The 12,081-nt window shown below is 39.5% G+C and overlaps 1 protein-coding gene and 1 non-coding gene across 2 annotated transcripts; one reads left to right on the top strand and one right to left on the bottom strand.

Moving 5' to 3' along the window:
• The first annotated feature begins 1,468 nt into the window (after nucleotides 1–1,468).
• Trnav-uac (transfer RNA valine (anticodon UAC)) lies at nucleotides 1,469–1,541 on the top strand. The gene has a single exon. It is a non-coding gene; the product is annotated as a tRNA-Val (tRNA).
• A 6,139-nt stretch (nucleotides 1,542–7,680) lies between these two features.
• Nucleotides 7,681–11,597, bottom strand: LOC139971550 (uncharacterized). The gene is made up of 4 exons (XM_071978123.1): nucleotides 11,220–11,597; nucleotides 10,232–10,408; nucleotides 9,407–9,564; nucleotides 7,681–8,078 (listed from the first exon to the last, which is right to left on the bottom strand). The coding sequence occupies exons 2-4, from the start codon at nucleotides 10,316–10,318 to the stop codon at nucleotides 8,003–8,005; spliced, it is 321 nt and encodes a 106-aa protein (XP_071834224.1). The 5' UTR covers nucleotides 10,319–10,408; nucleotides 11,220–11,597; the 3' UTR covers nucleotides 7,681–8,002.
• Nucleotides 11,598–12,081: the final 484 nt, after the last annotated feature.

Raw genomic sequence — 12,081 nt, 5'->3', positions numbered from 1 at the left:
GCTACGCCTTCGACTACACACATATACAGTTTTTGAGGCTGTTCATCGTGGAACAGGCATTTCAATGCTCATTGATATGATGTTATATCTGCTCTTTGCTTTACAAATTCGAACAGGCGTGTAGCGAGTAATTGCCAAGGGAGGGGCGAAGCCTGTATGCAAACTATCTAAGCGAAGCGCCACCATGAGTTGGCGCGAAGCGTACCCAAAAATTTTGGCCGAAAATGCCTCCCAGATCGCTGGAAATGACACTTCCCAGGCCTTGTAAGTTGCACCTAAGCATTGTCCATTTTGAAATTACTAGCGATGTCATAAAGAAAATTTGCTCGGGGGGGGGCGGTCGCCCCCTTCCCGAAATGCGTCATGTTCCCGACGACCCCGTCGAGTTCAAGACCAGCCACAGTTGGTTCCATATAGCACAATTGTACAATTGTTTAAGGCGTCCATACACACACACGCGTTATGCTAGACCATATATAGTATTTATATAGATACATTAGTGAGAGAGGGAAAAAACGTCAAAAATGGAGTTGTTGGTGTAAGGGGTAGGGTGAGGCGCACACCCCCTCCGTAATCCTTGATCTGTCACTGGCTACCCTGTGTATATAATAGGGATCAGCGCTTTAACTATGACTGTTCCTCTTTCTCTCCCCGAAGTCTTGGCTATCTTCTACTCCCTCCCTTTCTCCTTTTTCTCTCTTTTCTCTTCTTCTTTTCCCTTCCTTTCTCTCCTCCTTTTCTTTCCCCCCCCCCTCCTTTTCCCTTTTTTCTTCTCTTTTTTCTCTCCTCTTTTTCTTACCCGGGGGGCGCGCGCCCCCAACGCCCCCCCCCTGGATACGCACCTGAATTAAATCACAACTTATCAAACCTAATATGGCAGACAGTTTTCATAAACGCTGTAGTCACGAGCAAAAAGCAAAAGTGTTTAAACATTTGGATTTGCCCCCTCATTATCAACATGAAGCTCAACTAAAGTCATTTTTTTTAAAAACTATACATGGGTCCTTAAAGCTAAATGTGTTTGAAAAGGGCTGGCAAACTATAGGCTGCATGTGCGTGTAACTTGTGAATTGCCCAAGTCATCAAAACTCCCCATGGTAGATTGATTTTCAAGTAGCCTTTTTTTATTGTCAACATATTGTATCTATTATGGCTGAAAGCATGTTTAGGTACATGAGTATGTGAAGTAAATGCGCCACCGGAATATTCAGTTTTAATATACTCTATAAGGTTAGGCTACTATATGATTATATTTAATCTTGCAAAGTATCAGTTGCTTGTGAGTAACTAAATTTATTTTTTCCCCGACAAATATGAGATTGCCAAATGTTGATCACCTTTACACAATATATAGGCATACTTAAATCACTGTTGTATATAACTCCTTTATTTTTCTCCTGTCATTCCTTTATCTTCCCCTTATATGTAATTTGAAAATTCAAAAGGGTTTTCTTTAAATGCGTGATTCGATTCCGTGGTGTAGCGGTTATCACATTCGCTTTACACGCGAAAGGTCCCCGGTTCGAACCCGGGCGGAATCGTGCCTTTACTTTTTAGTGGCAGATTGTATTATTACGCTACATGTCACCACTGTTGCCCCCCCCCCCCACCCCAAGTATGCTAGACGTCAAATAGTGGTCATTCATGTTCGAATTTCAGAAAGCATTTTGCTACTACCCTCAAACCAACTCCCCTCTTTAAAATATTTAATTTCCTATTATGAAACTCTTCTGAATAAATGTGGAGCTATAGGGTCACAACATGATGGAAATTTTCTTTTATAAACTAAGCAGTTTTTGCCAGATTACAATTCGAGGTTGGGGGGGGGGGGGATGACCCTAGTCAGAGTACAATGTAAAGACAAACTTTCCTCCTGTAAAATATAACCGTCTCTTTATATGATATTTGCAAATTCAAAACGTTTTCTCGAATATGTGTGGTTCGATTCCGTGGTGTAGCGGTTATCACATTCGCTTCACGCGAAAGGCCCCGGGCGGAATCAAGTGTTAACTTTTGAAATATAAGCACGTATGATAAAGTTCCTCACCAGCGTCTTTTACTTAGGCTGAAGAGTATGGGTGTCAATGGGAATATACTGCCTTCGATCGAGAATTGGCTTGGTAATAGGAAACAGAGGGTGGTAATTAAAAGCTGCGCTCCATCTTGGCAGGACGTTATTTGTGGGGTTCCACAAGGGTCTGTTTTGGGTCCCTTGTCATTTGTTGCCTATATAAATGACATTGACGGAGATATTTTGTGTACAGCTAAGAAGTTTGCTGATGACACCAAATTGTATTCTGAGGTCTCTTCCAAAAGCGATTCTGAGAAGTTTCAAACGGATTTGGATAAGGTTTTTTCCTGGTCTCAGGGATGGCAAATGCTTTTTAATATTGATAAATGCAAGGTGATGCATATTGGTAGTAGTAACCAAAAGTATACCTACAATCTTAATGGTGTGGAGTTACTGGAGGTCTTTGTTGTAAGAGACCTAGGTATCTACATTGACTCATCACTGCAACCTTCGAAACATTGTCTTGAAGCTGCTAAAAGAGGTAATAGGGTTTTAGGTATGATCAAGAGGAACTTCAGTTTTCTGAAAGAGGACATATAGTAGTTAGGCTTTATAAGCAGTTGGTTAGGCCATCATCTGGTGTATGCTGTGCAGGCTTGGAACCCATATTTTGCTAAGGATAAGGAAGTACTCGAAAAGGTCCAGAGGAGGGCTTCTATGATGAGTATTTTCTTAAAGAGTGTTCCTTATTATAGGCGGTTACAACTGTTAATCTCACCACACTGGAGCTTAGGAGGTTACGTGATGACTTGATTCAGGTTTCCAAGATTGTGTATGGTTTTGACAATTTATCCTTCACCAACTTTTTCATGTTTGCTAATAGTAGTTGTACCAGAGGTCATTGTCTTCAGGGGCGGATCCAGGATTTTGAGAAAGGGGGGGCCGACATCCCGATGGTAGCACTTTAGTGATCTGCGTCCTGGGGAGGGGTCTGTCCTAGGGAGGGGTCTGGGGAGGGGTTGTCCCCTCCTCCTTGGAAATTTTTGGTTAATTGTGAGTGCTTAGATGCAGAATGGTGAAACATTTCGCCAAAAACAAGAAAAACCAGAAACGTTGCAGACACGCTTTTTTGTGCACATATCTTTTCTCGATAGACACATATTTAACAACGCTCAACAGTGCATGTACAATGGATACACTATTTTTGCGTCGATTCGTTTCTTTCTTTCGGCGAAAATTATGACACCAGATTCACCCAGGCGCGGAACGAGAAAATTATTGGGGGGGCTAATGTGTGGAGACTATCTAAGCGGAGCGCCACCATCGGTTGGCGCGGAGCGTACAAGAAAATTTTGGGTTTTTCAAACCTCCAGATGGCCGGAAACGGCACTTCCCGAGTGTTTTATGCTTCGAATACCTAGCCCTAAAATATGGGTCTCAAGCCTGCAATTTCTCAGATTGCACGTAAAAATCTGTAAAAACATTGTAATTTGTATTTTCGATGGTGTTTTAAGAGAGTAGCTATTACTCGTAGTGTACTCGCAAAGACGTTTTTGAGTGTAGTAAATTACTACTTGCAATTAAATGCAATAATTAAATAATTAATTAAATAAATATTGGGGGGCTTATCATGCATTTGCCCCCTCAACTTTTTCATTGGGGGCTGAGCCCCCCAAGCCCCCCCCCCGGTTCCGCCGCCACTGGATTCACCCCAAGAAAAAACATAAAACAAGATATATTCAATGAGATAATTATGATATACATATTAATGAAAGTCGGTATAGGCGGTTTTACACTATCTAACGCAACGTAGTCGCCAAGAACCTGAAGTATTTTTAAGGGAGGGCCCGATAATAAGCGGAAACGGATCACCGACCGAAAAAATATCGGAATTTGTGGACTATTTCTTGCTTCCTATTGTATTAAAACAAAGCACCTATGTGAAAGACACAAATCACATTCTGAAAATTGTGGAAGCCCCCCGTTACCAAAAGCAGTAGTACTTGCTACACTCGATGTCGTCGCCATGTATGCCAATACTCCTCAAGAGGAGACATTAGATATATGTCAAGAAGTCTATGAAAAGGCGGAAAAAGCGAATATGGAATAAATAAAATATCTTCCATATCCATGCGCAAACTAATTGAACTTATTTTTAACAAGAAACTGTTTCGAGTTCAATAACCAATTCTATCTACAAAAGATCGGTTGCGCCATGGGTAGCCAAGCCTCTCCGGAAATCTGTGATATCGTCATGCATAGACTGGAAAACGAGATTTTACCGACAGATAATAAAATCTTAAAATGGCTCCGCTATAGAGATGAAATTCTATTGCTTTACCACGGTTCACCTCAGGAACTTGAACAACTAGTAAACAGGTTGAATGAAATTCACCGCTTCTTAAAGTTTACGGTAGAAATATTACACACAGAGGTAACATACCTAGATTTGAAAATCTTCAAAGGTCCAAGGTTTGAAACCAATGGGTTATTAGACACCAAAGTCTACACCAAACCCACGGAAACCTTCCAATACCTCGACAGAAACTCTGCACACCCACTTGCCACCTTTAAAGGCTTCATTAAAGGGGAAGTCTTACGATACGCACGTCTATGTAACAATGAGACTGATTTCTTACAGAAAAAGAATGCGTTCACAGAGAAACTGTTACTCCGAAAGAGGAAATTGCCTCAGCCACGAAAGGCATAAAATTTGAAAACCGTGAGCAATACCTCACTACCAAACCTAAACAAAAGGAACCACCAATGGTGTTCAAGCTTACCTATACACCCCATATCAAAACCACGCATTTGGAAAATGTACTATTGAAACATTGGCACTTAATCTCGCAACACGCGGACAGGGGCGTAGCGAAGGTTTTGTTGTTGTTGGGGGGGGGGGTGGAGGATATGATTTGCCGACTGATCTGGAAGTAGTGACTGAAATGGGGGAGGGGTCTAAGGGGAGGGGGTGTCCCCCTCCCCCTTTGGAAAATTTTTAGTTTTGAAACGTCCTTAGATGCAATCTGGTGCATATTTAAAGTCAAATTTGGCACCGTAGAATTTCCATTTCGATATTATTTTTATGGCAGTCGGCAGAAGAAGAATTAATTGGGACCAATTATCGAACTGTGTTTTCTCTTTCACCGATTGTTGAAATAGTGAAACTTCGTGATGAAAATGTTCAGAAAACTTCCCGGTAATGAGAAATAACAACATTCATTGATATACAAGCGAGAAACGTTAAAAATTGTAAACAATTCGTGAGCCGTGTCCTTAAGTTTTCCACGGAGAACGAATGACATCTGTGATGACGTCATTCGGAACAGAGGATAATAACAACACGTTGTCACACGATAGCACGACTCATGGGCTGCGGCCTATACGGAAGCCCTTAATTCCATTTCTTTCACTGAGTTGCCGGTGTGACAGTACAGAGTGTCCCCCTGTACAAAGTGTCTCCGCGGACACTTTGTACCAGCATATTTAGTCCGGTCGGACATTATCTGCTGAAAATTGTGTCCCACCCTCACAGCAAATATAGTCCCACCGGACGAAATGTCCTGGTACAGAATGTCCGCAAATACTTCATAGCATATTTTGTCCCGCATAAAATTTAAGCATTTCGATATTCAAAAGGCAATTGAGTTCATTATATCAATAATTAGAGCAGATGCATACGTCAGAGTTAAATGTTACAGGAAATAAATGAGACGTTGTGCGTTGCTGCAAAACAAAAAATAGAACGGGAAAAAAAAGAAGAAAAAGAAACAAGTCTTCCATCTGTAGAAGATGTTAATCATGTTTTTGTTGTGATTGCTGCTATGTTATCCTCCGTATATGTTGCATTTTGTATTCGGCAACTACATTGCGTTCATAGTCATCTTTACAGAGGGAGAGATAGTATAAACCTAACTCCCCCCCTCCCAACGGAGGGCGGGTACGGGATAGGGAATGCAACAGCTACAACAAAATATGATAATTGCAGAGGTAAAATATTACGAACTTTAGGAGTCCAAACTTCATTTTTTCCGTATTTCCCTAACACACAGTGGGTAAGTTTTGGCAAGTATGGTAACTGTACTTCATGGGTCTACGAGAGTTGCCTAGCCAATATGAAATTTCATCCGTGCGTAAAGCTCATTATAGGACGGGAAGTTACTGAGAGTGTTTTCAAGTTACATCCTAAATGAAATCGACAACGCTGTATACAAAGCTCAGGCCCATACACATAATTTTGAGTGCAAGGATAAGGGAGGGGGGGAGTTGGGATGGTAAGTTATCGAATTTGTGTCCTGGGGAGGGGTCTTAAGTCTGTGACCTATCTGTGATGAGTTCCAAAATATTTTTGTTTGCTAATAAAAACCGTGAATTAGCTGGAAGATACTTCTCTGACCTTGAAAATGTCAACACTGCCCCAACCCTCCATATGGGCTTGACACCTATTTATTGACTTTCATTACTACTTTATTGTTTACTTTTTAACCGTTCCTTATTTTTGTCACTCAATCGTCGAGTCAAGGTTTTCTCCCTCTCAACAGGGTGGAAGGCCATTCCCCCACCCCTGCCCCCTAAGCCTGTTGTGATGGCCATGCGCGAAGCAAATCTTCATTTGTATAGACAAATGGCATTCCAGGCAATTCCAGTGATAATGGTTCGTTGTTTCTTATTATGAGGGTTCTTATTGGACAAAAGTTGTTCAAATTAGAAAAGATGTATTAGACAATATTCTCTTCAAAAGAGCTGCAAAACATACAGGAAACAAAACAAAGCCAAACAAGGGAAAGAATAAAGCAAATAGGACAGAGCAGGATGCAATATGCTAGATTTGTTGTCTCATCATGTTTCTCACACTTTAAATATGTCATTCTTGTAGAGAAAAGTTTGTTTAAAGAAAGTTAATATAGTAAAAATCAAAACATGAAATTGGATGATAGTCATGCACAAACACAATATTCTGAATCTATATCAGACTGGGCAAAGAGTGAAAAAATGATTATACATGGGATCAGGGAGCCAGGAGCCGGGGGGGGGGGCACTGTCTGTACATACTATTTTTAAAATGGCATCCCATATCTTTTTATAGCAAGGTTAACAATAAACAATCTCAATAAATAGTATTGATAACATACTAACACATCATACATCATATTTAAGTGATATGGCCGGTGTGTATCGGTTTATAGCATAACGAGTGGTGGTTGTGGAATGAGAAAATGTCCCTCTGATGTTGTGTGCCCACCCTCACTTCCTACCCCCTGCATGGGGAAATTTAACTGGAATGATGACTCTCCCTTTGTAGCTCTGATGCAACTAAAGATAATCCATGCTTTCTAGAGCATCCTTCAAGCAGGGAGGTATTGCTTGATTAGAATGATATACTACTGTCACTCTTCTTCAAACAATATGTACTTGAAACTCTCATAATCCACATGAAGAACATCCTCGTTAGAGTTTGGTAAAGACCTCAATAAAACCATGCAGAAGTTTCCCTATTAGAATTCCCCCCTTGAACTGCTTTCCACAAACAGTAGGATTACCTATAAAATGCTTTAATGTGCAACTTGATACCGTCAAAAGTTAAATCTTGATTGTAAATTACAAAATAAAATAGCTGATTCTCATGTATCCAACGGGTTTTTCGTTAAGACTTTACAGAAACCCATAACAGCAAAAGTTACAACAGGAAGCAGAATATGGTCGGTTATATGTTTTACTATGAGAACTTATCTTGAACACAATTTCCAGAACCAAGAAACACGCCTTCGTATTTGTTATTTAATGAAGTAATGAGGTGATAGAGAATTTCGAGCGTAACAACCCTTCAACTTGAACTGCAAATATATGGATTTCCACCGAACGACTGGCAGTGAAAAGTCAATGGCCTCTCTTTGCTTAAACATATAGCAGCCGACGAAGTTTTCTCTCATGATATGTTAGAGTGAAAGACAAGATTATTGTCGGTAACAAGTTAACTGCTAAGAAAATCGTCTAGACATGTCTTCCGTTAACTTCATACATACTCCCTCCATTGGTGGTCAGAGATGAGATATCAGTACAACCAGATCTGTGCAAAATAAAAGTTGAAAGAAATATTATGAGTAGTGAATGCCACACTGTAAGTCATATATAAAATAAATTATCATCTTGAAAGGTTATGTGTAAGCTCCACTACAAAGATAATTAACATTCACCATATTGGTTAAGTGTAGACTGTATAGTGTACAACTGAACTATGCTTAGGCATTGAGTTAATTGGATGATCTTTTATTGTGACACTTACATGTTTATGGGAATACTGGGTCCATTTTTTTAATTGGAGATTGCATGTCATAATTTTGGCGCTATATTGTACAGTTCACTACCAAACCTGAAAAGTTTTAACCACATGAGCCAATACAACATTTGTGACATATTAATGAAATTTAATATCAGAAATTTATCAAATTAGCTTAAGCTAGGATACAACAGAAGTTTGATGCCTTTTGGTGCTCTATTGATGTATGTGTGCATGGTATGACTGTTTAATGCCGATCAAACATTAATTGTCCTGAATCAGGATCCATGGGGGTTCAAAACACCCTCTCTATGACCCAAATGCAAAACCAAATAATGCTAGCTAACCATTATTATGGTAAAATGTACTATTATACATCATTTTGCGTCAAGAGACCTAAACATTGCCCTATTTTGCCAAAAAAGAGGGTCCCTCTCCCAGGTTTCAGGAAATATCCCCCCACCACACACACAAACACATTTAGCAATTTTCCACAACAGATCTAACAGAGAAATGGTACCAAAACTCAGTTGATACATTATCTCTCTTATCTTGTCGAAGTTCCTGTCAAAACAGCCAATTAGTAATAAGTTCACACTTTCTAAACAGAAAAGTTCCCTGTGGTTACAATATCAAACTGTCCAACACCTTTTTGAAAAACAACACACAAAAGGTGGTGTCTAGCTGTGGAATGTGGTCTTAATTATTTACTCATCATTTGTTTGAACAAATAAACTGTGTCTGCTGCAGTGAAACATGTCCAGCCAAAATCACTTTTTGGGGATGTAAATTAAATGACGACAATTGTCAGGCTATATGCTACTTAAAAACCAGAGGTGGAACCTCTGCAAGTAAATATAGGACAAAAACTACTTACATATAAACTTGTTAATGGGGACTTAACCTGCAAAGATTTACAGTACACTTTCTCGGTTCTCACCTACCTTTGTGACCTTTCCGTATGCTTAATACCTATTTGGAAATGAGTTATACTCAAACACAGCATTCTGCCATGCACTACAAGTTATTTGCATGGTACAAATAACAGATATGATGCCATTCATATTGGAACTAGTTACTAACTACAGAAAATTGTTCACTTTTTAAGACATGCTTACCTCATCATCACATCAGTAATGAAATAAGAAGTTGATGCTGCAGTCTTGTCAGGCACTGCCTTAGTCTCAGGCCACTTTGAATAGAAGTCAGACAGTGTTATCATGTACAGTCGATTGGCAGCTGTCACTGGTAGAGGACCAATAAGATCAACACCAACCTGTTAAGAAAGAAGACAGCATTTAGGTGCTAATTTAATTTTTTTTTACAAGTTGCAGGCTTTGCCTTGACTGTTGTTCTATTCCATTGCTTCATGCTGTACACAGATCTAGATAAAAACAGTGGGATATCTGATCGAAACAGGGTGTTGGTGGATTTAGGCCAATTATTTTTACCTTGCAAATATGAAAATGTAACTTACACCATACTGTACCATATATTTACAATCGCTTCAACCACTAAACCAGTAAAATGATACGCCACTTTTTGCAACTTACAATTACATGCCTATATTGATGGTTGCTCTGCAGTTAGGCCAGAGTGTGGCTTAAAAGTTTGCTGTATAGGCCCTAAATATGCCAAATTTTCACTTTGGACAAAATTCTGTAAGTATGTTTATATCCCTGAAGGAAATTTACCTCACTGGGACATTCAATCATCTCGTGTCATCATTTAGAATGTCTGAGCACAATTTAAAGGGTTATTACCCCCAGAAAAGTACTTTTTGAAAACTTCTAGCAACTAAAGTGGCCAAAATTTAGGGCCAATACAGACTACCGTTAAACTTGTAAATGTTTAATTTGTCCAGAAAGAATGACATTAACTAAACTAAACCTTCACTGCATACTGCGGACATCTTGTGCAATTAAAACAGATTGAATATTTACCTGTTTCCATAATCCAGTTACAGGAATGCTATGGCGACTTGTTCGTAGGTCTACATGACAATGACGCTTTGACATCCTGTTGAGCATAACTTGTTACATCAACGTTGATAGTTTTCCAATAGAATCTAGACAATAGACATAGTCTGTTGTCTGGTTTATCTATGCAAAGATGAACACCTTCAAAGAAATAAGAAAATTCATGATCAAAGGAGATCATGTTTTTTTGCCCCCCCAAAAAAAACCCACAAACAAACACACACAAATATATGGGCTGCAGAATTGGTAGTTCTAGCTGAAGTGCCTTAAAATTGAATTACAACTCTATATCAGTGTTTGAAATGGAATATTCCCATTATTGTACACATTGCTTGGCCACAATTGGGGTCTATAGATATTTAAGAAGTTTTCTTCTGCAGTGAGGTTTGGCATGTAGAGAATATGCCACACCTAAAAAAGTACTATCAGGCCTTCAATATCTGTTCTTACCAACCAATATTAATGAACGGGAATTTATTATGTACAGTATTAGTGCCACTTTCCTCTAGAAGTAGGCTCGGCTATATGCTATAGTCCAATAATTGCATTTATAGTGTCCCATGCATGCAAACCAGACTAGCTCTCTAAGCTTTAGTAATCTGTTGTTATCTTTTATGATAGGCAGGGCGATTAAAGGTGGAAATTTATAATAATTGTCACAAAAATTTGTTTGGGTAAATTTGTTTGGGTAAACAATTGGGTAAACAAAACGAAAAGAAATAGGCCCTAATAACTTTGCTCAAGCATACAACTGATTATAATGTTGCACAAGCAATTGCTTGACTTTTGCGAATGAGTTTTTACAACTAACCAAACGTGGTAAAAGAATATCATGATTTGTTCACCAAAAAGGTCCTAGAGGCCTGGTTATAGTTTAACTGTGGAATGGCCGTTCGCCATTTAACAAGCAAAGGCATATTGTGTATCCTATACTGTAAGTTACAGACATTACCTTATAGATGTCACTAGTCAGTGTGAGCTGCTTCGATTTGGGCGAGTTGAGTAGCCCTAGATAGCAACACTTTCCTTCAATTTCGGTACGCAAGAGTTCCATTTTCAGCCAGTCTGAAAGACTGACTTTGTCTCCGTAAGATTCTTCTCTGTTTTATTCTTGTAAACCCACTTGGATAGCTCTCATCTCTTAGAATATCCGCAATTTGTCTCACGTTTTCTGCTAGCTTTTCCGTTTTTAGTTGTCGCACGACTTTACTGCTAAATATACGGAAGCCGAAATGCGACAATTTGCTAATAATACGGATACTGCCAGAGTCCATTACTAATTAAATTTTTGCTACTCGAACGTACATGCTACGGCGGACATTTGTTCAGGGGGACACAATTTACAACAAAATATATGACCGTCGAATAATGTCCCCCTCCGTGTAACCATAGCATATTCTGTCTGGGGAGACAGTCTGTACCAACTGGCCTTGTACAATAGGTCCGGGGAGACCAAACGTACTGGTAAATCCAGTATAAACTGTCCTGTGGGACCGGGACAGTTTATACTGAATATGGAATATTTGCGACAGTTTGTACTGCTACACCGGCGATTCTGGCACTCGTCTAGCTGAGCCTGGCTACAGTAGCTATACTGACGGCCGTGACATTATCAGTTATTTGCCGAGAGGTTTTTAACTTGCAGGCGTCGGGTGATTGGATTGGTGAATGAGTTTATCAGATGAAGAACTGGAAAATCGAAATAACCGATAAAGAAGCTCCCGTTCTCCTTTTCTCTATTCAGCTTTCCTTCTTTCTTCCCCTTCCGCTCTCTTCATCTTTTCTCCTTTTGCCAACAGACCCAAAATTTGCCC

Source organism: Apostichopus japonicus, chromosome 8, assembly GCF_037975245.1.
Source record: "Apostichopus japonicus isolate 1M-3 chromosome 8, ASM3797524v1, whole genome shotgun sequence".
NCBI lineage: Eukaryota > Metazoa > Echinodermata > Holothuroidea > Aspidochirotida > Stichopodidae > Apostichopus > Apostichopus japonicus.
The sequence above is the reverse complement of the archived record's forward strand: the minus strand, read 5'-3'. Positions and strand labels throughout refer to the sequence as shown.